This window comes from Plodia interpunctella, chromosome 28 (assembly GCF_027563975.2).
Source record: "Plodia interpunctella isolate USDA-ARS_2022_Savannah chromosome 28, ilPloInte3.2, whole genome shotgun sequence".
Classification (NCBI taxonomy): Eukaryota; Metazoa; Arthropoda; class Insecta; order Lepidoptera; family Pyralidae; genus Plodia; species Plodia interpunctella.
In genome coordinates, this window is record NC_071321.1 from 2,121,315 (window position 1) to 2,146,302 (window position 24,988).

General features: G+C 36.5%; 1 protein-coding gene across 10 annotated transcripts in view; it reads left to right on the forward strand.

Moving 5' to 3' along the window:
* Positions 1-24,988, forward strand: part of dia (diaphanous) — a 50,030-nt gene that overhangs the window by 21,983 nt on the left and 3,059 nt on the right. For 8 of the 10 annotated variants that reach the window (XM_053766143.1, XM_053766141.2, XM_064436890.1 and 5 more), the window contains 22 exons: positions 954-1,150; positions 2,104-2,269; positions 2,810-2,950; positions 3,444-3,552; positions 3,669-3,777; positions 3,984-4,112; positions 7,404-7,534; positions 7,721-7,890; positions 8,682-8,733; positions 9,284-9,316; positions 9,715-9,896; positions 10,567-10,695; positions 11,527-11,627; positions 12,280-12,457; positions 12,998-13,174; positions 13,415-13,567; positions 14,225-14,343; positions 15,268-15,403; positions 16,444-16,608; positions 19,073-19,221; positions 20,085-20,164; positions 24,026-24,104. In XM_053766143.1, coding sequence (XP_053622118.1) covers positions 954-1,150; positions 2,104-2,269; positions 2,810-2,950; positions 3,444-3,552; positions 3,669-3,777; positions 3,984-4,112; positions 7,404-7,534; positions 7,721-7,890; positions 8,682-8,733; positions 9,284-9,316; positions 9,715-9,896; positions 10,567-10,695; positions 11,527-11,627; positions 12,280-12,457; positions 12,998-13,174; positions 13,415-13,567; positions 14,225-14,343; positions 15,268-15,403; positions 16,444-16,608; positions 19,073-19,221; positions 20,085-20,164; positions 24,026-24,104 — 2,885 coding nt within the window. Of the gene's footprint in view, positions 1-953; positions 1,151-2,103; positions 2,270-2,809; positions 2,951-3,443; positions 3,553-3,668; positions 3,778-3,983; positions 4,113-7,403; positions 7,535-7,720; positions 7,891-8,681; positions 8,734-9,283; positions 9,317-9,714; positions 9,897-10,566; positions 10,696-11,526; positions 11,628-12,279; positions 12,458-12,997; positions 13,175-13,414; positions 13,568-14,224; positions 14,344-15,267; positions 15,404-16,443; positions 16,609-19,072; positions 19,222-20,084; positions 20,165-22,657; positions 22,705-24,025; positions 24,105-24,988 lie in introns of all 10 variants that reach the window. The other 2 variants (XR_008406069.2, XM_053766147.2) reach the window with 2 other exon arrangements.

Genomic DNA, 24,988 nt, shown 5'->3' on the forward strand with positions numbered 1-24,988 from the left:
TTTCACCTTTCCTTCCAAAATAGTTTTTCGCAATAAGGCGTCGTGTCGTAACTCAATGGCCACTCATTCTTCCCCTTCTGTTTTCTATTTCTGTCAGCAGTCGTTTACTATTTCCAGCACTTCTTCATTGCTTTTTCTCTCTGTCCAGCTTATTTTTTCATTCCTTCTCCAGTACCACATCTCAAAAGTTTATTCATCTACTATCATCCTTTATTATAATGCGAAAGTATGTTTGTTACCTCTTTCCGGTCTACGTGGTCAATCAATTTTTTTGAATTTCTTTATTACACGTAGTTTGAAGTACGGAAAAGGACATAGGGTATCTTCCACCCAGAAAAATAAATGTTGCGGTGAATAATTCACACGAGCAAAGCAAAAGCTGTTTATTTTATTTATTAGGAAGACCAACAGCCATACATACAAAATAGGTCCTAAATTTAAGAAACTTTCGGGCATTTAAAGGTCCTCACATATTGTTTTTATATGTGATGACCTTTAAATGGCCTAATGTTTCTTAAAAGTAATAGTAAGTTTCGTAAGTAAGAATAAAAGATTGTAATTACTTCTAAGAAAAACAAAATATGAACAAAAAACCCAATATATAGATTTGTATGCTGTTATATAAATCTACGTTCCCTTTTTAATCATTATTGCTGTTGATCAACAACCACATCGACCGGAAAGAAAAAGTTAGAAGACGTCTCAGTCTAGGGACACTACAATTAAACAAATCAATGTCAACTGCAGATGATACCCGGTTATAAATATTGCCAGTTCTCGAAAGAAAAGAATTTAAACATCAAAAGCTACTTAGAAATGAGACGAAATTGAAAAAATGTGTCCTACACATTTTTTTTTACATATAAAAAAATAAATAATATTTTATTTATCCACACCGACATTCTGCATAAACCTAAATGGTTTTATTTATTTTTTTTTCTTAAAACTTCCAGGAGGGGCGCTCAAAGTTCGAGAAACCTTCAGACTACGTCTCGTACCTGAACCAACCGGAGCTGTCGGTGGGCAAGCTGCACAGTTGCTTGGAAAACCTTCGGATAGCGCTCACGAACAACCCTCTATCGTGGATCGAAGAGTTCGGTACCAAAGGCATTGTTGCTCTCCTCAATACGCTCAATCTCTGCTATGTCAAGTAAGTTTAATAGCGAGAAACCTTATAATTTCAGAGAAAAATGTGTGAAACGATGACTAAGTTATCAAAGAGTAGCGAGAAAAGGCGAGAAACCTTGTAATCGTGGCGAGAAACCGTGATGAATATTTGTATTAAGTTTGTTTAATCTCGATTTTCTTGTGTTTTACTTTAGTACTTCGACGGCTCAGCGACCTAAAAGGTCTTTACTTCCGACTAAAATTTTCCTGATTTCATGAAATTATAAATTGTTTGCTTTATCTTTATAATTAGTTTACAAATTTAAATGAACCTCTCTTGTTACACGCTTTCATATTGTAGTGGAAGAGGATTTTTCCGGTAAGTTGGTAATGTAACTAGACAAACAGCAGTTAATATGTTACTGAAATTTATTTAGCGATCTCAGTGAAACATTAATAAGCATATATTATTTACTAGCTTTTCCCGCAGCTTCTTTTACGTTTATTTCGTGCGCCCTTTCATAACTTATTATTATCGATATCTCGGGTTCTAAGCAACGTATCGCGATGAAACCTATACCAGATTTAACTGCATTAAGTTCAAGTGTAAGTTTTGAGTGATGCGAGATCAAATAGTCAAGTTTCTTTCGGTATTTCTTCTTAACAGTGGTCTTTCCGAAATGCCAGTAACTCGTAACTTTTGAGAAATACTACATAATTTAAAAGTTGACACGAGGTCTAATCCTTTGAGGATTGTGATAAATGTGAAAGTAAGTTTGTCAGTACTACTCAACCAAACTTCTTAAAATTTCTCACACATATAATTAAGAGTATGGAGAAGGAAATAAGCTACTTTTAATTCCAGGTTAAACGACGGCTAAGCTAATGTCTGAAATAATGCTTGAACTATATGCTTTATTTTAAAGCATACGTTATGTTAACGCTTTAAAAATAATGCTTTGACTAGTATTCCTAATATTATTGTTTGTTTTCCAGCGACTCCCGCTACGACCGCGTACAAAACGAGTGCATTCGATGTATATCCGCCATCTTGAACAACACAGTCGGCATTCGAACGATGTTCGAGTGTAGAGAGGCCTTACCCGTTCTGGCCAGGAGCTTGGAGCCGAAGAAACCTGTATGCGCTTTAGAGGCTGCTAAAGTACGTGTTTTGTATTTTTTTTTACAAAGTTTTGTCTAGCTGAGATACCCAGAAAATGATCTATGAAAGGAATTGTATGCTGTGTTCGCTTTATGAAGGTTGCTTTATAAATTTGTATAAGATATAATCTTGTGTAGTGAACAAAAGTTTTTGGGAAATTCATCCCTTTAGAGGGTGTAATAGGATGAATCAAAATGCGACGACCGCTACGGCATTGAAGACGTGTGTAAATTAGATGCTAAAAATGAAAGAGATCTAATAATCCGTAAACAACGTTTACTGCTTGGAAGCCAGAGAAAAAGTGCTTAGGTTTATAACAATTTCAAAATATATATCTAACGTTAAGTCGCCAGCGCCATCTAACCATATTAGTTATTGTTTGGCTATCCCTCACTAGATGACGCTGTCGTAACAACGTGCAAATGTCAACGTCAACCGTTCGGGCTTAGTTATCCGCATTGAAATTTTATTATTTACTACGTAACGCATCCAATAAAGTGTTGTTGTATTGTGTTGAAATTATAATGTTTAAACTTCCAGGTCCTAGCCGCCATTTGCTTGATTCCAAATGGCCATGAGAAAGTTCTGGAAGCGATCACAATGGCGGGTGAATCGAGTCAAAAGCCGAGGTTTCTGCCCATCGTCGAGGGGTTGGACGCGAAGGCACCGGAGAGTTTGAAGGTGAAATAGTTTTAACTCAAAAATTCATCCCCTGTTATATGAAATTTGACTTTGTGATCGTGTTCATATGTTGCAAAATACTATCGATGGAATATACCATATAGTAAATATCAATGGTTTTGTTGTTCTGATAGCTAGCTTCATTTGTTGTCAAATATGTCTATCCCAAGTTTTCACCCCTATGAGGGATTGTGTTTGTTTGGGGGGTTGAAATGTTCCTACAAGAAGGTTATTATTTTGGGTTTATTTTTCTTTTAAAGATAAATAAACCCAAAATAATTTTTATTTTCTAAAACCTCGTTTTATTAAATGTTTTAGGTCGTTAACATCATAAAAGTAATGTATAAAATTAGACACAAAAGTTTTAGAACCCCGTTTTCGCACTCACACTGCTCAAAATTGAACCCCTGTGGGGGTGAAAACTTAGGATAGTATTGGGTCAATTTCATTTGGCAAATAGAGAAAATAAAACGTTATTTCTTTGTTATTCCAGAACGGCTGTATGCAACTCATGAACGCCATAATCACGGAACCTGAAGAATTAGAATTTAGAATGCATCTGCGGAGCGAGTTTATGAGAACTGGACTCTTTGATCTGATCGGTAAGGTTCAATCTTGTTTGTAATATTTTTCTTCTCATCGAATGTGTTATTATATTGAGGAGTGATAAATGTCCGCCGCAATATGCTACATAGTATATGTTGTATTATGTTTTCAGACGAATTACGAGCGAGTGCGGAGCGAGCGAGACAGATACAAATGAATGTATTTGATACACACGCGGCGGCCGATCACGACGAATTCTTGGCGAGGTTCGACGACGTCCGGTGAGATACTACTAGTACTATATTACTATCTCTCTCCCTCTCAGCTCCACATGTTTCCGTATGCGTTCGGCGTTGTGAAGCCAAGAAACCCGGTTCAGCTTAAAAAATAACCTCAAAATTTTGCCTTCAAAGAGAGAAAAGAGAGTTCCCTTTATATTGCGACACCCTAATAATGTAGTAATAACTTATTAATTTATTTCTTATAGAGTGGATTTCAACGACGCAAACGAATGCTTCGAACTAGTCAAGAATCTAGTGCTGGACACGCCAGCGGAGCCCTACCTCCTGTCGATACTGCAGCATTTGCTGTTCATCAGGGACGATGAACTTATCAGGTGAGAAACTTGAGAAGAGGAAAATAGAGAAAGATAATAAACTAGAGAAATATGTATGAAAGTAGAAAGTGATGTGAGAAACTAGAGACCGATGAGAAAATATAAGAAGAAAGTAAAGAGAAACTAGAGAGTGGTGAGAAATTGGGAGGAGAGATTTATCTATTTTTAATTCTCGCATATTCCTCGTCAAATTTTTGGCTGCAATGACACAAGCGCGAAGGTCGCTTATAAAATAACCCTCTGAATGTTGAAGATACGACTGTTTTAGCTCTCTTATTGAATCAGTAAACTTTTTTAAAATGATTAGGTTAAATATAGGAAGGAAGAAAGAAAACATTTATTTGCCAATAACATGAGTACAAATAGACAAATTGATGTCAAAATGAATTAGACCTACACGTTTTACCGACTATAGGTATGCAAATATAAATAAATAAAGAGGAGCATGCTATCCACTACAAATCCAAAACAAAAAAAGAATTATAATGTATACTAGCACTAAATTCTATACCAGTCTATCATTAAAGAAATCATTTAAAGTATAATAACATTTATCAGTTAATAAAGACTTGAGGTACTTTTTACATAGATTTAAATTTAAGCTTTTATATTGATTTGGAATTTTGTTGTAAATTTTCGGTGCCATACATACTATGCTATTACCGAGTAAAGCCGTTTTTGATGGGTGCATGCATAATCGATAGATATCTCGATGATTCCTCAATACAACGTCAGCTAGACGAGGGAATAAATGAGCATTGGTTTTCACAAATGTTGCTACCTCAAGTATGTAAAGTGACGGAAGTGTAAGTATTTTGTGTTCTTTAAAAAACGGCTGACAACTATCAGTGCTTTGTAGTCTAAACATTGCGCGAATACAGCGTTTTTGCTTTTAAAAGCTATATCCTTATCCGTCGAATTGCCCCAAAAAAATATTCCATATCTAAGTATTGATTCCACTAAACCATGATGTAAGAAGCGCTTTTATGTTTAATTCATTTGAGAGTTTAAATAGTACAAACGCCGAATTACTAAGTCTTTTACTAAGACCATCTATATGGGGTTTCCAGTTTAATTTAGAATCTATAGTTAGCCCTAGAAATTTTGTTGAATCAACTTCTTTCAACACATGGCCTTGATATTGTATTTTATAATTTTCCGTATCAAGCGGTCTTTGACTAAAATGCGTTATATTGGTTTTGTCAAGATTTATCTTTAAATTATTAATATCAAGCCATTCAGTTATGGATGTTAAAGTTGCATTAATATCTAATTGATAAATATTTACATCATTACATTTTATTGTTACTGTGCTATCGTCCGCAAATAAAGTCATATTATGTTTGGTAGTGTTTGGAAGATCGTTAATATAGATTATGAAAAGAAGGGGCCCAAGCACACTACCTTGTGGAACACCATATAATACAGAACGTTCAGTTGATAAGTAATGTTTTTCCGATTTTGTTTTAGGATTGAATTTTGAAATTTCTGTTAACTGTTTACGATTGGATAAATATGATTTTATTAAATTTAACACATTACCCCTAATTCCGTACGCTTCTAACTTGTCTAATAGTATGTCATGTTGAACATAGTCAAAAGCTTGTGTCATATCACAATATATAGAGCATATGGGTTTTCTGATGTTAACTTCAGTTAATACAATTTTCAAAAAATCATAGTTGGCCATATTTATATTTTTATTACGACGAAACTCCTTTTGTTCATTACACAAAATTTTTTTATCTTCAAAATAGACGTTTAATTGGTTGGAAAAATGTTTTTCATAAACCTTTGAAAATATAGAATTTAAAGCTATAGGTCGATAATATTGCATTAGTTCTTTGTTAATTTTTTAAAATAAAGGTAGACATTGACGATAATCCGTTTTTTAGGAAAACATAAATCATAAAATAATATAAAAACTTCTGCAAAACTGTGATACGCAATATTTGGGGTCCACCGTATTATATATTTCCGAAAAACTTAAGCGTTTTATACAGTCTATAAATTTATTAATATTTTCGACACTGTAATCTCGCACTGTTCTACGCCAAAACTTAAATCTTACAGTTTTTATAATAGGCAATTTAATAAGCTGAGCTGTGTGATCTGACAGACCGAAATCTAACACTTCCGTTATACAATTCTTTTTGAAATTATGAGCAAAATTATCAATACATGTCTGGCTTACTGGTCTAGTGACTTGTTTCAATGCTATTTAATATACATTCAAATTAATTTTTTTCCTTAGTATTTTTCAGATTATCAATATTAAAGTCACCAGCAATTATTAATTGTTTTTGACTACATTTCGAGATACCGTTTAAGACTTGTTCCAACTTTTGGAAAAAATCATATATATTTTTATAATCTGGCACCCTATATACACAAAGAAAATTAAGTTTATAATCAATTAACTCAACCGCACAGCACTCGAATGTACTAGGAACACAATATTTTCTAACATTTATTTCTCTCCACTTATGCTCTTTCTTCACTAAAATACACGCTCCTCCTCGTTTGGAATTATTTCTACCGTAACAAGCAGCTAAATTATAATTATGTAAGTTTAGGAAGGTCTCGTATCCAGTCTCCATGAAATGTTCAGTTATGCAAATGATGTCTACGTCTATTTTCTTATCAATGAGTTCTTGTAAAATAATGCAAAGCTCATCCGATTTATTTAATAACCCTGCAATGTTTTGATGTAAAATGTACAAAGCCTTAGTCTCGAAAAAATGAAGAATCCTCTTCTGGAGTATTATTTTCTAATTGATTATTATTGTAATCTATATCTTTAATAAGATTTTTAATATCATTAAATATTATGCGCATATAAGATCTACATTTGTTAATTCACGTCTTTGGAGAAAAGGCTGCGGCGAAGTTTGTTCCGCCGCTTCTTATTCACCTGCGCTTTGGAAGTCGACGATAAACACCATTGTTTTTATGACACCTACTTTTAAATACTTTAACTTGTAAGTTACTGAAATAAAGAGTTTATTTACTAATGACGACGACCTCGGTGGCGCAGTGGTAAGGTTCTTGCCACTGAACCGAGAGGTCCCGGGTTCGATCCCCGGTCGGGTCACGATGGAAAATGATCTTTTTCTGATTGGCCCGGGTCTTGGATGTTTATCTATATATGTATTTGTTATAAAATATAGTATCGTTGAGTTAGTATCCCATAACACAAGTCTAGAACTTACTTTGGGGCTAGCTCAATCTGTGTGATTTGTTCCAATATATTTATTTATATTTATTTAATGAATCTGCTTCTATTTACAGGCCAGCATACTACAAGCTGATAGAGGAATGCATAACACAAATAGTCCTGCACAAGAACGGTTACGACCCGGACTTCAGAGCCACGCAGAGGTTCAACATTGATGTGCAACCGTTGATCGATGGGCTTATAGGTGAGATATATCCTAACTGATGTTATAAATCCTAACCAATTTCTAATTTTGACATATTAATTAGGCAATATACTAGTTGTTGTCCGCGGCTTCGTCGTAATTTTTTTTAAAGGATGAAAATTGAAGAACAATATGTTCGTTTCGATAAATCGTTCGATATTTATTAATTCATAATTAATTTTGTAGAGAAATCGAGAGCGGAAGAAGAGAGGAGAATAGAAGAGTTGAACAGTAAATTGGAAGCGGCGATCGCGGCGCGACAGGAGGCGGAGGCCCGCGCCGCGCAGCTCGAGTGTCGGCTACGCGGCGCTGGCGCTGGCGGCCTCACGCACGGGAATATAGCCGCTATCGCTAAGGTAATACAGCTCTTGTTCCAATACATACTAAATATCGTTAAAGTCCCTGGGCTACAACGCTCACTCAGATGAGGAGACTGTAGGCACTTCATTTTGACATCAACTTTTTTAGAAAAACCTATCTAGATTTTTTTTAATTTTGGTTTTGATTAGAACCATCTCGAATAATCTCAATAATAATTATTAAAGATTGTGATTGTTGAGAAATAATAGTAGATTTATACACCAAGATAAAGCGTATTTAGTTTAAACTAATTTTTGTCCGTGACTTCACCCACGTGAATTTCTCTGGGAAAGCGAAATCGTGTCTGTTCTAGACACGATTTTCGATGCGATTTCGATTATTCATACAAAGTTTCGCCTCCATTATAGTCATTTGGTGGTTAATAAAAAAAAAGTAACTTATATGTTAACGGCGGTCTTTAACTACATGCATACCAAATTTCATCAAAATCGCTCCAGCGCTCTAGCCGTGAAAGGAGAACAGACAGACAGACTTTTGCATTTATAATATTACTAGCGGCGCCGCCCGCGTGAATTTCCCACGGGAACAGATATAAGTAGTGTTTATAATATGGATAGAAATAAGTTTATTCAAAAAACTACAAACACGCACATATCAACCAAAAAAATTAAGATTAAAAAAAAAAGACAAAAAGTGGGTAAGTGCAAAAAGTGATTATGGGTGTGTGTGCTGCAGTAATCTAAACAGGCCACAACTCAGCGATGACATGAATAACGTTTGTGACATGGATAATAACTAAAACAAGGTTTACAATTGTTGTTTTTAGGCAATAGGAAGCCCCGGCGGCCCGGCCCCGCCGCCGCCGCCCATGCCCGGAGGTGAGTGCTATGTACCAATATATTATAATGTATTTTACACTTTTTTCATATGTTTCTCACATGTTTCTCGCACGTTTTTCACATGTATAATTGTTTTTCACAATAAAAATAATGTTTTTGGCGTTCTATTATGCACAAGTACGGCTTTTCTCTTGTTTCTCACTAAAAGAATGTTACTGATGATACAAACGTCTGATGGTAGAATGGCATAACGCACGATCTTTTTTATTGCCTCGTGTTTCTCACATTTTTCTCACGTTAATATATTTTTTTACCACTACTATTTATATTGTTTCATATACCTATATTACAAATTCTTCGATTATCTCAACGAGTATCTCTTAAGATATTTTTCAATAAATAACTAATAACCTAAGTAAAATTAGGTTTATTATATTTTTATTTTTATTTTATTTATTAGTATTTTACTAAGATCGTGTGAAATCATCAACGCAATATAATAAATTTACATACGTTAATCACATATACATATAATATTCACGGTTGTTTGCACGTAACTCACTGGTCGTTTTCTGCATGTGGCTCACAGGAGGTCCGCCGCCGCCGCCTCCTATGCCGGGAGGTATGTCTATTTATATTTCTGAACAATATATATTCATACTATATTGTAAATGCGAAAGTCTGTCTGTCTGTTCCGCTTTCACAACTGGACCGATTTTGATGAAATTTGTTATGCATGTAGATAAAGACCCGAGGCAAACATATAGGATACCGCGGGTATCTTACTAAAATATCATAAATTCGAAGTCAGTTTGTTTGTTACTTCTTCATTCTTTATCTGCTTAATCGATCTGAAATTGTATCGAAGTATGGAGAAGGACATAGGGTGATTTGTCATCCCGGAAAAATAAATGTTACCGTGGGAAATTCACGCGGGCGAAGCTGCGAACAAAAGCTAGTTTATTAATAAACATCCTAACCTCTTAGACTAGTATATAATGATATGATACGTCCGTGCAGCCAAGGCAGGTGGTCCCCCGCCCCCTCCCCCGCCGCCGCTGCCGGGCGGCGCCCCTCCCCCTGCCCCTCCCCCGCCCCCGCCCCCGCCCCCGCCGCCCGGCGCCGGGCCTCCGCCGCCGCCCATGCCCGGCATGGGCCCGCCCCCGCCGCCAATGATGGGCGGACCCATGGTACCCAGGATGGTGAGTTTTCTTTTGATAATTGTTTATTTTATTAATATACGGTAGATATAAATGTTACGGCTAAACACTGAACTGCGGTCTGAGTTAGCTAGACCTAGGTTTAGCCGTTATCGTTCCGGCTAGATCTAGGTGCAGCCGGTCGCAGATCAGATTTCATCTTTTAACGTGTAAAAAATCGTATTTAATATGATGTTACTTCATAGACAGAGAAAACTATACACATCTGTCACAAATTTCGCGCATACAAGGAAGTGAGAAATAGGACACAGGACTACTATCTTTTCATTGTTATCGCGTGCCGCCTTTTAGCTTATTATTTTTTTTTTAATAATTTTATCTCATGTACTTGACTCACCGCTTGTCCATAGTTTTCTCGGTCTATATTTTACTTAGATAGTATATGCCTTTCTGCCTTCAATAACCAACAAAGACATAAAACTATAAACGTGTGGTTAGCGTGAGATAGACTATTCAATTCGCCCTTGTAAAAGTCTGCACGCGATGTGAGATTGAAGATATTAATGCTTCTCGTTTATATCCAATAAACGTTTCTCTTGTTAGTACGAGTGAAATGAAAAATATTACGACGTCCATAATTTTATGTGTACCAATAAATTAGTTTTTTATTTTTATTACAAGGGGGATTTTGCCTATATTTGTTTTCTTTTAGCCCCAACCCGATGTGTTACCCTATGGTCTGAAACCCAAGAAGAAGTGGGAGGTGGAAGGCCCCCTAAAGAGGGCCAACTGGAAGACCATTGTGCCTCAAAAAATGTCGGAAAAAGCTTTCTGGATCAAGGTAATGAAGTTTTGTTTATATATTTTTTTATTAATATCTTACCTGTATCTAATTATTTTAAGCCTACATTTTGTATTCCACCGCTAAGCAAAGACCTCCCCTTGTTAGGTGGTGGGGTAATCTCAGGGTAGGTTGGAGTAGAAATAGGCAAAGGCAACAAGTTGTATAATAGTATAATTGATAAGTAAAATACGTAAGTAGTAATTAATAAGTAAAAATACAGACCTGTGAACAATAAAAAAATACATAAACTATACATAACACAACTATAAACTATAGCACTAAATCACTGTAAAATTTAGAACACTTTTCCGAAACATATTAAAACACTTACCCTTCAAGGGTCTATAAATAATTTAAGATATTTTATTATATATATATTTTATTATTATTACACCGTACTGTGGTACGTGTCGATATCGTTATGGTAATGAATGAGTCCAAATGTGATTTCAAAATATCAAGTGGAACAATAATTTAAAATTTTGAATTTAGACTGAAAAAAAATAAAAATCACGCCAGCGCGCACGCGATATGACTAAAGAGGTCATAATGCGGGGCGTTACACCCTTACTGTTTCCATAACATCTATACTTATCTACGGTAATCCTTAGATGACTTATAGAAAAAAAAACTTTATGTAAACCATTCTTGGCGTACATAAAGTATTTTTTTAAATGTAGCCTACTGGTAAATATAGACTCAACATTAACGGCATTACGTTGAAATTCATAGTAAGAAACATCTCGTGAAAATTGTTATTAAATTCCTTCTCGTGTGTATTATCCAACTTTAGCACGTTCGTGTCCTAAAAAAAATATTTTATCTCAGGTGCAAGAAGACAAGCTAGCATCGCCGGACATCCTCAGCGGGTTGGCGATGAAGTTCTCAAGCAAACCCGTCGCCAAGAAGAACGAGGATGCCGTCGATAAGTCAGTCCAATATTAGTGTTTCATTATGATTATCAGTTAAATTCCCCATTTTTTTTGGCTTGTTATGGCAACACTGATTATAGTGCAATATGAATGAGGAAATCGGATATTTGGCCCGGTGAAGAGTCTTTGCTATCTGCCAAAAACAAGTTTTTTTTTTACAAAACTGTCATTTTTGCCACTAGCTTTTATTGTCATCGGACTTTCTTCCGGTGAAAGAAAACATCGTGAGGAAACCTGCACACTGGTTTACAGTTTAGTTCACTAGTGTGCACGCGACTACCAGCCACTAGATGGCGGTAAGTAGTTGTATAAGTCGTGTTAGATTTCTTGAGGCGACTTGAATAAAATCTGACACCAGTGTTAGCATTAACACACTTGGCATGATGATGATGATGATTGTCATCAAAGAGACATTGTTCCATTCAATGTGTGACAAAAAATCCCATGGAGTGCCCTCGCCGGGAGCCGATGATATAATACATTTTCATAGAAACTGATGCGATGTGGAACTTTTCAACTACATAGGACAAGCGGAAGTAGGTGAAATTTTACTTGTAATATTTGATGATATACAGACAATAAGACAATGAAACTAAATTTGAAAAAAGCTTATCACGCCACACATTGACTGTGCTAATATATTTTCCAGGGTGCCAACTCTCAAGAAAGTGAAGGATCTCAAAGTCCTAGACGGCAAAGCTGCGCAGAGTCTCTCCATACTTCTCGGCGGTTCGCTCAAACACATGTCGTATTCTCACATTAGGACGTGTATATTGCGATGTGATACACAAGTTTTGACTGCCAACGTACTTGATTTATTAATACAGGTAAGGTTTCTCAATCGGTTTCATTATTTTCTCACATGTTTCTCATAGTTTCTCAATTTTCTCGAGTCATATTCTCACGTACTTTTCTAGCGGGTTAATTAATATTAAAACAGTATAGTAGTTTTAACAGGCAATGGCCTATTACGTTAATGTCGGTAGCAAGTTAATGAGCTTGCTTCCGATGAAGGGAAATGTCGTGAGGAAACCTGCACACTGGTTGACTATTTACTTAAATTAACACAAATCACTAAAATGTTGTAAGCGATTGCTTTTAAAGGCGACTTGAACAAAATCTGACACCAGCGTTAGCAACAAGGTGAATTCTCGAGCATTTTGACCGCCGTCATTACCTTCAAAATAACGAACCATTCTGAAATTATTCATCAATTAGGGTGGTAATACATTTCTGGTCTTTGTTGAAATTTGAAGGAGGCAATGTCGGTGATTCACTCAAAAATTCACCCAAATAACACTCTCGATAAGAAACAAACATTAAAAGTCCCTCATTAATTGTTTGTCTCATTGTTTTCTCGTCCACAGTATCTCCCCCCAGCGGACCAACTTAAGAAACTATCCGAGCTGAAGTGCAACGTGTCGGAACTGACAGAAGCTGAACAGTTCGCGGTCACGGTGGCTGACGTCAAGCGGCTGATGCCTCGGCTGCGGAGTCTGGCTTTCCGGGAGCATTACAGGGAGATCATAGCCGAGGTCAAACCGGTGAGAAACACAAAAGTTTCTATGTAAAAATATTCCTTAATAGTACCACGAATTGAACGAGATGAGAAACTGTTGTTGAGTTGTGAACTTGAGTTGTGGCATATTTGAATTGCTGCAGCACACACATTCATTGGACTTACTATGTATTTAAAGATATCATCTCTTATTGTACATAAGTATCAGTTTGTTTAGGCCAAAAGAAGCAATTCTTTTTTAATTCACCGTTATTTTTAATTCCAGGACATAGTGTCGGGGACGGCGGCATGTGAAGAAGTGAAATCTAGTAATAAATTCGCCAAAATACTAGAACTGTTGTTACTATTGGGCAACTATATGAACACGGGGTCAAATAACGCTGGCGCTTACGGCTTTGAAATCAGCTTCCTTACTAAGGTTTGTAATATATGTTATTCTATCTGGTTGTATTCTACCCGTGTACCAAATTTCATAACAATCCGTCGAGTATTTTGCGTGAAAGAGTAACAAACAAATACATAAATGATGACAAACTTTTGTAGTTATAATATTAGTAGGATAAAATATACACACGATATTAAAATAGGCTAATTAAAACACGATTAATTAATTCTGTTGTGAGTGAAGCCGCGGGCAACAGCTTTTAGTGTACAATATCTATGGTAGAATAAATGATATTTCTATATAGGGGGGACAAACAATTTATGATCACACCAGCGTTTTTCATCACTTGGAGCTGATTAAAAAAAATCTGTATTTGACTTTTCGTCTTACTGTCAGATCACAAGAATAAAATTTAATTTTTCAAAACATTTACAATTTTATTTATTATATATTAGCTTTTATCTGCGGCTTAGCTCGCGTGAGTTTCTCTGCTAAAGCGGAACACAAAGTTTCACCCCCCCATATAGTCATAGGGTAATATTTTGAAGAAAAAGTACCCTATGTTCGAAAAGGAAGTTTTAACTATATGCATACCAAACTTCATCAAAATCGGTCCAGCGATTTAGCCGTGAAAGCGGAACAAACAGACAGACTTTCGCTTTAATAATATCAGTATGGATTTCATTGCAGCTAACGTCCACAAAGGACTTGGAGAACAAACAAACATTGCTGCACTATCTGGTCGAGACGATTGAAAATAAATTCCCCGACGCGCTCACATTCGCGGAGCAGATGCCCCACATTGACAGGTACTTTTTTATGAATATTCAGATTCAATTTTTTATTATTATTGAAAGTCATATTTGATAATGATGTCACACTAATTGTTCGCCGCAAACATAGACCTTGCGAACACAATAAATGCACGAAAATTTAGATTTTGATAGATTTTGATGCCCCACGAACCTAAAAATTCTTTTGGCATATCCTACATACCTTTTAAATTTCATAAAAATCGGACCAACGGTTCGAAAGTTATCACGTTACAAACATACATATATACATACAAAAAAATATATTTTTGCCCCAAGTAAAAAGTTAGACACTCGCTCGCTCGGTCAATAATAGGCAAGGACAAATTTTTGCTATGATTACTTTTCGAAGGCCTTTATATCATTAGAAACAGACCAGTGAAAAAATTACTGTGATAAAGACAATACTTTCAAAGATATGACAAAAATAAAATCACACATTTTTGGGCTCGTCCAAACGCTCCATACTAAATGACATGTAGGAGTGACGTCACAGCGTGCTAAAATATTCGCTAAGAAAGTTTGTTCGACAGCTACATTAAATATTACGTTTATGGTGATGACTTCTTAATAAAAGTTGTTACAAAATTTTTGTTTTTTATGATGGTTAAGTTTGTTTTTATAATTTCATACTTTTTGGAAATGGAATTTTCAACCAAGTTTAAATCTTCGTATTTAGATCCAGCTGCATTGTTACGCTCTATGAATTATCATAATGAATATATCTACCAACAACAAACAAACCTAAATATATCTACTTCATCTAGTTTATATATATTTTTTACAATTCTCTGACGTTATAAACTCTATTGGCTTGAGCACATAGATATGCACATAAATTTATTTATTTTACAATCAATCATGATATCCTCACAGTTACTGAAACCATTGCTACTTAAATGGAATGTTTTGACTTTGCAGAGCGGCGCGAGTGTCAATGGAGAGCCTTCAGAAGGCGCTGAAGAAGATGGACAGCGACATCCGCGCTCTCGAGACCGACCTCAACAACTCCAGAGTGCCGCAATGTGCGGACGACCTCTTTCATGAAACTTTGAATGTATCCTTTACATTATTACACAACATACACACTACACACATACACACTACACACATACACACTACACACATACACACTACACACATACACACATACACACTACACACTACACACATACACACTACACACATACACACTACACACATACACACTACACACATACTCACTACACACATACACACTACACACATACACACTACACACATACACACTACACACATACACACTACACACGTACACACTACACACATTTACATTGTTGTACATACAATTTATGTAGTAGTGGATGATGACGTGTATTTTACATACAACATTAGTGATATGAATCATTATATATTATAAAAATATATATATATATATATTAGGACAAATCACACAGATTGAGCTAGCCCCAAAGTAAGTTCGAGACTTGTGTCATGGGATACTAACTCAACGATGCTATATTTTATAACAAATACATATATAGATAAACATCCAAGACCCGGGCCAATCAGAAAAAGATCATTTTCGATCGTGACTCGACCGGTGATCGAACCCGGGACCTCTCGGTTCAGGGGCAAGAACCTTACCACTGCGCCACCGAGCTCGTCCGTCAAAATCAAAGTCCTCTGCCGCGTTTGTCTGTTTGTATTCTTCTATTGGCGATAAATTCAAAAACATGGTGCATGGATTTCCATGCGGTTTTCACCGATAGGTAGTGTGTTTTATCTAATAAACTAGAGGACTCTCCTAGATTCGCTCGGGTAATACCATAATAAAAAAAGTGCTTATGTCACTCCCAATTGTGTCGTCTATTTCATCAAAATCGGCCCAGTAGTTTTTGAGTTTATTCATTACAAATAAAAACGTTCTTTTTATACATATCCCTGGCTGTGTTTCGGCTATGGTGACTGATCACTACTGTTTTGGCGTTGTGTAAGGCTTCGTTGCTGTGCTTTAAAATGGCTGAAGTATCCTATTTTGGCCCTAAATGTTCTAGTGCAGTTTCTCTATATAATATTAATAGTGTAGATTAATATCTCCTGAACCAAACACTGCAGTCGTTCGCGAAGGAGGCGCGAGAACAGTGCGACCTCCTCAACTCGATGTACCGCAAGATGGAGGCGCTCTACAACGAGCTGGCCGAGTACTACGTGTTCGACCCACAGAAGTATACTCTGGAGGAGTTCTTCGCTGACATCAAGACTTTTAAAGACTCGTTTGCTGTAAGTCACCCCCGATTCGTCCGTAATTCAATGTTCTGAGGTGCTAGAGACAAAAACAAAGGAGTATTGCCAAAATTTGTGTGACGCGGGGCTGAGGCAGATGGGTGGGGTACGCGGCTCCGGTAAATAATACGAAGTAAACTCTGCCCTTTTTGGCTCCCTTCATTAAAGTTGTGACACCACCCCAAGAGAGGAATTGCCAAGGTGTTGTGTGACGCGGAGCTGGGGCAGATGGGTGGGGTACATGGTTCTGGTATGTTAAACGAAATGAACGCCGCCCTTTTTCGCTGCTTTCTTTAAAGTTGTTACACCGCCTGGTGTATATTTGGTTCTTTTTATATTTTAGTCTGTGGGTATCACAGTCCAGATAGATGAAGAGTTTGAGCTATGATGGGATGCGGGTGGGTGAGTTTTACTGATTGCAAACACGAGGTACAGTCCGTGAGGCGTAAGCTGAGCTTTGCATTTGTGTGAGTGATCACTAAAAGTAGAGTCAGATAAATAACTTTTAAAAATAAATTTTATTCGTAAAAGATAAATACAATTCAAATATGAAAAAAATATTAAAATTCTTCTACATCGGACGTTGTATTTTCATCATTTGCACTCTCGTCTGATGTGTCGTCGGTGTTAATAATGAATCGTTCCGATAAATCGTCAAGAACATCGACACGTCACATCAAGACATCATCACAAGAACCTGTAAACTTATCTTCTACTTTTACTGCGTGATCGCATACATTTTCCCATTCTTGTGTAGTGATACTGCCAACTTTTTCTGTCACGAACCTTATTATTACATCCATATTCATTTTATACACGTTTTTTTTTCGCAACGTAGCCTTTTATCATAGCCCAAATGTTTTCGATTGGGTTGAAATCCGGGTGATAGGGTGGTAGACGAAGTACGCTGTGCCCATGTTCTCTGAGTAATGTATCAATTTTATATTCAATAAATCTTTGTCTGTTTTGCAATATCAATTGATACAGTTGTGGTTTAAGCATCGATGTAGATGTAATGATCGATATTGTGATTCTTGAGCCAGTCAATCATGTCTTGTTCACGACTATTTGAGCTGGGAGCGGGATTTTCTAATGAATTATGATAAGATGCATTGTCTACCACCACAATACTATTGGGCTTTAGATTTGGAATTAGTTGCATTTTTAACATTCTCGTGTAGTTTTCTGCGTTCATATTATTATGGTAATCACCATACATCACTTTTTTGGTTTGCTTTGAACATGAGAAGGGCATTTGGTATGAAACCGTCCTCCCCGCCGGCATGGACTATAAATAAACGATTTCCATTGGAAATTGGTTTGTTCAAACCAGCAGAGCTGCCATCAGTCTATATATGTTTCGTCGGTGTAAACGACGAAACATATATAGACCTTGAGTGGGATATTCGGCTATTTTAATCAAAAAAATTATACGAAGATAAAGTATCTCATGTTTTCCATTCGAATTTGCCTATTATCCTCTGTCCTTTTCCACTTAAAGCCTAAAAGAGACATTTAAACGTAATGACCAAATTGAACCGGGATAGTTTATATCCGCCTTTAACTTTCCATGTATTCGCTTCATAGTTGGTACTTCTTTATCGGTAATGTGAAAATTGTGAATAGTTCTTCGGATTACCAGAATCAAAGCTTTATCAGAATCGACAATATTGATAATATTTTTTCTACATCTGGTCTTCTTCGGAGATTTAAATTTGCTCTCATCTTCCAAAACACGTTTACCTCCCACTAAAACGCGTTTGACAGTAGGCAGAGGAATCCCGGTCGATGTCGCTACCAATTGGGCAGATGTAGTGACATTTGACATGTCTTTAAAATATTTATTTAGATTGCACAAAATTTCTTTCACTTGGCTATTTAAAGGTTATCTTATTCTTTGTTTACTTGTGTTAGCCGCCATTTTTCACTAACGAATCTAGTCGAACGAACGAACGAACACGTCACACTGCTACCAGTACAAGAGGTGAAGTGCGGAAGGTGCGCGGAGAAGTATCGCGCGTCGCGCGACGGACGCACCGCGCCTCAGGCCGGTTGCCAAACCAAACCAGTAAAAACCGGTTTACACCAAGCAAGGGACGCGCCGCGCTTTAGGCCAATGTCACACCTACACTATCTATGTACACTCACACAAATGCAAAGCTCAGCTTATGCCTCGCGGACTGTAATTAATTATCTGTGACTGATTATCATAAGGCATCGTTTGCAATGCTACCTCATCAACTTGATGCATTGTAATACGGATGCTCTATGCAACGAGCTGTGCCGAGTCCCCTATGTCTATGGATATGTGACTTGTTCTATTATAAGATACAAAAGGTTACTTTTCGAGGTAACCTTAAGGAGTTAAAAATCACTAAAGTAGTAACCTTCTGGCAACGCTGCCTATGTCTTTCTATTTTGAACGGGAGTCATTACCTATATGTCGCCCCCGGCCTGGCAGACGGCGCACCAAGAGAACGTGGTGGCGCGCGAGGCGGCGGAGCGCGGGCGGCGCGTGCGCAGCGCGCGCGAGCACGCCGAGCGCGAGCGCGCGCGCCGCTACAACCAGTTCGTGGACATGGAGCGCGCGCAGGACGGCGTCATGGACAGGTAACGTCTACACCGACAATCCCTCCAATACATTTTGCCTGAAAGATCGATAAACATACACAAACTCACAAACATTCGCATTTATAATATTAGTTTTACGATTATCTATTCGATCGAAGTTAATCCACAATTACATTTTTTTGACAATGTTAAATTGACCGAGTAAAAAATAAATTACATACATAACTGACGACCTCGGTGGCGTAGTGGTAAAGTTCTTGCCACTGAACCGAGTGGTCCCGGGTTCGAACCCCGGTTGGGTCATGATGGAAAATGGTCTTTTTCTGATTGGCCCGGGTCTTGGATGTTTATCTATATATGTATTTGTTATAAAATATAGTATCGTTGAGTTAGTATCCCATAACACAAGTCTCGAACTTACTTTGGGGCTAGCTCGATCTGTGTGATTTGTCCGTATATATTTATTATTTATGTATAGATATTTAAATAACCAAATACAATCATTAAATGTCACTTTCATTGATCATTTTATTAATTACGAGATTTACTATTTTCCGTGGCTCATTAAAATATATATGTAATGGTTATTGACTCCAAAAATCGTGACGTCACACATTACTGTCGTACAAGCTCACATACACATTTTTTGTTTGTGACATTAGAGAAAATCTGAAACGAGTGGACAAAGAAGCAAGAAAAAAATCATTAATTTAAGATTTTAAAATTTAATTTTATTCCCGCAGCTCCAATCCCTATGTTTGACCTCGAGTCATTAACTATATCTATTTCAAATTTAATCAAAATTGGCGTAGTAGTTTAGCCTTGATAGCACGACTGACTTAAAGACAGACTTTCGCATTTATAATGTTAGTATGGAGTTATACATATATTGTGTGTTTCAGTTTAATGGAAGCGTTACAAAGCGGATCAGCGTTCAGTAGAGAGCGGCCGAGGAAGAAGGCGAACCCTAGGGCTGCGGGAGGTGAGAATATGTTCACTATTTACTATTTATTTATGTATTTATACGGAACAACAAACAATTACAAAAAAAAAAGTATAAAATGAGACTTAATCAACTATAAGTTTGTAATCAACCACGTTATTCACGTTCGGGGATTGTTTACATGCGTCTTATTCAAAAAGTTGCTTAGATACCAGTAACCTTGTGGATTTTAAAACAATTGCTTCAATTTCAAAATTTAAACGCTGAAAAATACGATTGTTTTCAAAATTAACACAAAAATATGTGCAATTTTTATTACACGTAGAAATAAACGCACTACACTATTCATAAAATCATTTCACGCCAAAAAAATTGAATTATTTTATGAACACAATCGGCACAGTGTTTTTCCGCGTCGAGAAACATCTTTCTCGGTGCGGATATTAGATGTAGAACCACATTATAGATTAATTCAATCGTATAGGATGTAATAACAATATACATACGAAGTGTTAAAATACGGTACCTTGCGTAGATCCTCTATGCGAAGTGTCAACATAATATTAACACTTGTAAAAGTCATTAGTCGCGACAATTGCTGCGAATTTTATTTTTATTTTATTCATATATGTATAATACGATATATAATACGACCTTAGGGGTTGTCCATTAATCACGTGAGACTTAAAGGGGGGGAGGGGAACGTGAGACCAGGTGGAAGGGGTGGTGTAGTAAGATATCACGTGTATTATTTTTTTCGTCAAACGCGCTATTTCCAAACCGGAAACCGGCGTGAAGTGTGCTGCGATATTATTATTTTATAATTTATATTATTTATCCACGTATTTAAATATGGTATTTAAAAAGAAATAGATTATTTGTAGATAGGTACTAAAAATACACTTAAGTTTAAGTGGGATGGATTTTAGTCTTAAACCTCACCACGTCACCTAAGGGGAGCGGAGGGTTAAAGATGCTAAAAAAACATCACGTGATTAAAAGGACGGCCCCTTACCTTCGCGTAAAAGATTTACCCAAGTTACGTAAGTTTGTATTTATATATACCAATAAGTATTTTTTTTACATCCTGTATTTTCAAAATGGCTACTTTACACGCTCACTAGTGGAGGATTTGGATCTAAGTGATGAAGAGGGGCTGGTGCAGGCTATACTGCATCGGTTGCAAGGTATGTTCGTATGTTGATCCTTTAACATATGTGGTCACCCAAATCAAAAGGGCGGTTATGGCGGTTGGCACTTAGGTCTTTATTGCCGTTGTTCCAATACAAAACAACGGCAATAATGGCGTAAGTACCGAGCGCCAAAGGTTCCTTACGACTACATATGTACCCCGGCCATATTATGTTCGTAAATTTCGTTCAATGCTAGTTTGTGAACGAAAGCATATAGTTTGACAGCTGCTTCGCGCAAATTGTAAAAGTCAAGGAAAGGGGTATAAACTGGAGATTCTTCCTATAGGCGATGGGCTATCAACCTATCACTATTATAATTCATTTATTCAACGTGAGACATAGTTACATTCGATGGTATTAATAGGTATTAATGAAGACCGCTATCTCACTACTTGGAGTTCACAATGTCACTAATAGTCAGTAAATTTCTCAATTACAAATGGCTCGCTATTAATCTAAATGCGACCTTCGAGTTTCGGACCCTTGATTCTGTTTATCCCGTGAGGGATGAAAGATATTGTGGATAAATATGAAGTGATATTTTATCTATAAATGATGTTTTATCACGGTTGAATTTCACGACTGTTTGAACGCGGCCTGTAGCGGCGTTTATAAAATTAACGTTTTTAATAATGTTTTTTATTTATTTATAAAATAGGATAATTAAATCGATTACTGTGTATGGCACAATTAAATAAACACTAATGACAGCCCACGGCGGCGTTCAAAACACTCGTGAAATTCACCAAGTATCTTATACTTTACAATAAAAATATTTTATATACCGAATCATTATCATATATATTTTTAGCTGAATTCATTACTCGGTTGCGAAGTTTTCGTTATTGGATTGCACGCGAAGTTTGTTTTCTTTGCCTATTTTTATAATAATACCTAAATAATTGGTTTTAAGTTTTATTTGTATTTACTATTTAGTGAGCTAGCAATCTAATTCACAATATCTTTTATACAAAATGGCATAAATTAAGTATAGGCCCTATAGTAATTTCATCATCATCATCATCATCTGCAGCCCTCCGTGACCCACTGCTGGGTGTAGGCCTCCTTCCGTCTCCGCCAACCATCTCTGTCCTGGGCCATCCCCATCCAGTTGTTGCCAACAATTTCCTTTACATCGTCGACCCATCTAGCCGCCGGATGACCTACGCTCCGTTTTCCAGTTCTGGGGTACCACTCAGTTACAGCTGTACTCCACCTTCCATCATTCCTTCTAGCCAGGTGCCCAGCCCAATTCCATTTTAATGTCGCGACTCTGGAGACCACGTTTTGAACTTTCGTTCGACGTATATAGTAATTAATTTTTATTTATTATTTCTAGATATGAACACTGTGTAGACGGCACAGACACATCACTACACGTTACAAGTATTGTTGTTTTGTGAATTCACACATCATTATAATGAGTGATTCATTCCAGCTTCACATAAATTATTACATCACTAATCTAAGCATTTTTCACAAGAATTACATGACTTTATCGATTACGTAATATTTTCAGTTGAGATTTGATTACTAAAACATGAGATTTGCGTGAAATATATATTTTTTTAAGGCCATATTATTGTACATTTTTCTAGTTGTCTCAAAATAGGGTAGATGACTAATCGAAGACTAATAAGGTAGGTAACTATTCGAAGGCCCTTATATTATTAGAAACACCAGTGAAACAATTACTGTGATAATGATTTTTTTTATCGGGCTTTCCAACCAATTTAAAAATCTCCATATAATTATGCAGCGGCATTGTTACAGTCTGTGAATTATCACAATGATCTTAAATATATCTGTTTTATCTAGAGCATATATATTTTTTACAATTTTGTGACCTATCATCTACCGTATAGTGTCGTGTTTTTAGTATATAAAGTCTTTTTACTTACTTTTGTCTCTAATATTCATTCCATGTTGATAACTTATAATGCTAGTTCGAATGTCATACTCATGATGAGTGTTAATTCGTAGTTAGATATAATATCTTAATACTTGGTATTTTGCTTTTGATGTTGTGATTTTGTGATTCTGTATATATTTACTTTGAACAGTAACTGTGTGGTGTATTCCCAAAGAAGGTAGACGACGGGCCAGTCGTAAAATTACTTAAAATTGTTTAGCGTCTTACTACATAAATATTTTAAATAATGTCCAAAGTCTAAACTTGCTACATACAATATCCTCCCAAAATGAAAAGACTAACAAATAAAAACTTCCATTTGAACACGTGACATCTAAAAATGAAAGAATGTTTAGGAAAAATGAAAATAAGAATGAAATAAAAGTGAATGTTTAGGAAGTTTTGTTCAGGAACTTTGGACATCGTTATAATATTTTTTGTAGTACAGAGTTTCGAGGCGTCCCAGCCGGGTGATAAGAAAGCGGTTTTATATTGCACTAACGAACTAGCCTGGCATCGCCTGGGATCATTTAACCATTTAAACCTTCGGGAATAAATTGTTTAGACAGTAAAAGAAGGAAGCTTTGAAACAGACACGGAGAGAGACTTTGTTTTACATAATGTAGCAATTTGTTTTTTTTTTACATACATATTGCGCCGACTCTCTCTCTTTCTTGTCATCTTAGCCTGGTAGCTTCTCAGCCATTAAGCATCGAAGCTCCGGGTCCGCTTTCCTACTTTTTCGACTCCACTTCGCACGGCTACAGATCCTAAATATTATTTGTCTGTTTGCAGCGGAGAGGAGAGCTCAGTTGAGCAGGTCGCGGTCGCGGACGGGGTTGACGGCCGCCATGACCGCCAGGGAGCTCACAAAGTGAGTACTTCCCCTTCTTCTCGAGGCGGTTTGGGAGGAGAACGTCAGAATGCAAAAATGACAAATTTGCAAATTGTCACGTATTAGTAACTTGTCACAAATGGTCAGAATAGTAAAAAGACAGATTAGCAAAATGAGAGGTTCGCATTATGACAGTTATGTAAAATGACAGACGAGTAAAATGACAGGTTTGAAATATGACAGATGAGTAAAATGACAGGTTTGCAATATGACACATGAGTAAAATGACAGATTTTGATTTAAACACAAAGTTACTTAGTATTTTTATCCTGAAGAATTTTGTTAATATTGCTAGCTTTTTAAATTTATGTTGATTTAGACAGACAAAAAATTTTGTTATTATCATTAATATTATTATTTACAATCCTTATTATCATTTTATTATTCTGTCAATCTGTCATTACGCGACTCATTTCGTGAATCTGTCATTATGGGAATCTGTCTTTTCGCCAATCTGTCATTACGCAACACCTGGCATTATGGGTTTCTGACAAATCGCTGAACGGACATTTTCCATTTTTGACGTTCTTCGCTCTTTGAGGTTATTGTCATCTAATGAAAATGCTTGCCAATAAAATATGGCCATGGGCGAGAAGTGTTGAAAGGCTACCTATGAAAGAAAGGGCGTTAGGTCGATTTGAAAAAAAAATTGGATGTGTCTTTGTTCTTTTTATTAGCCTGTTGATGTGTCCCACTGCTGGACAAAGGCGTCCTTGCTTATAACGGAAAAATAAATATTCCTATTTCTATTTTTTACATATTCGTTGAAAACGCTTTATTATATTACTGCAAACAGAAGTTTAAAGTTACACAGTCTGTCTATTAAGAGTGGGAAGTAAATGTGGGCGCTGTTTTCACTTGGC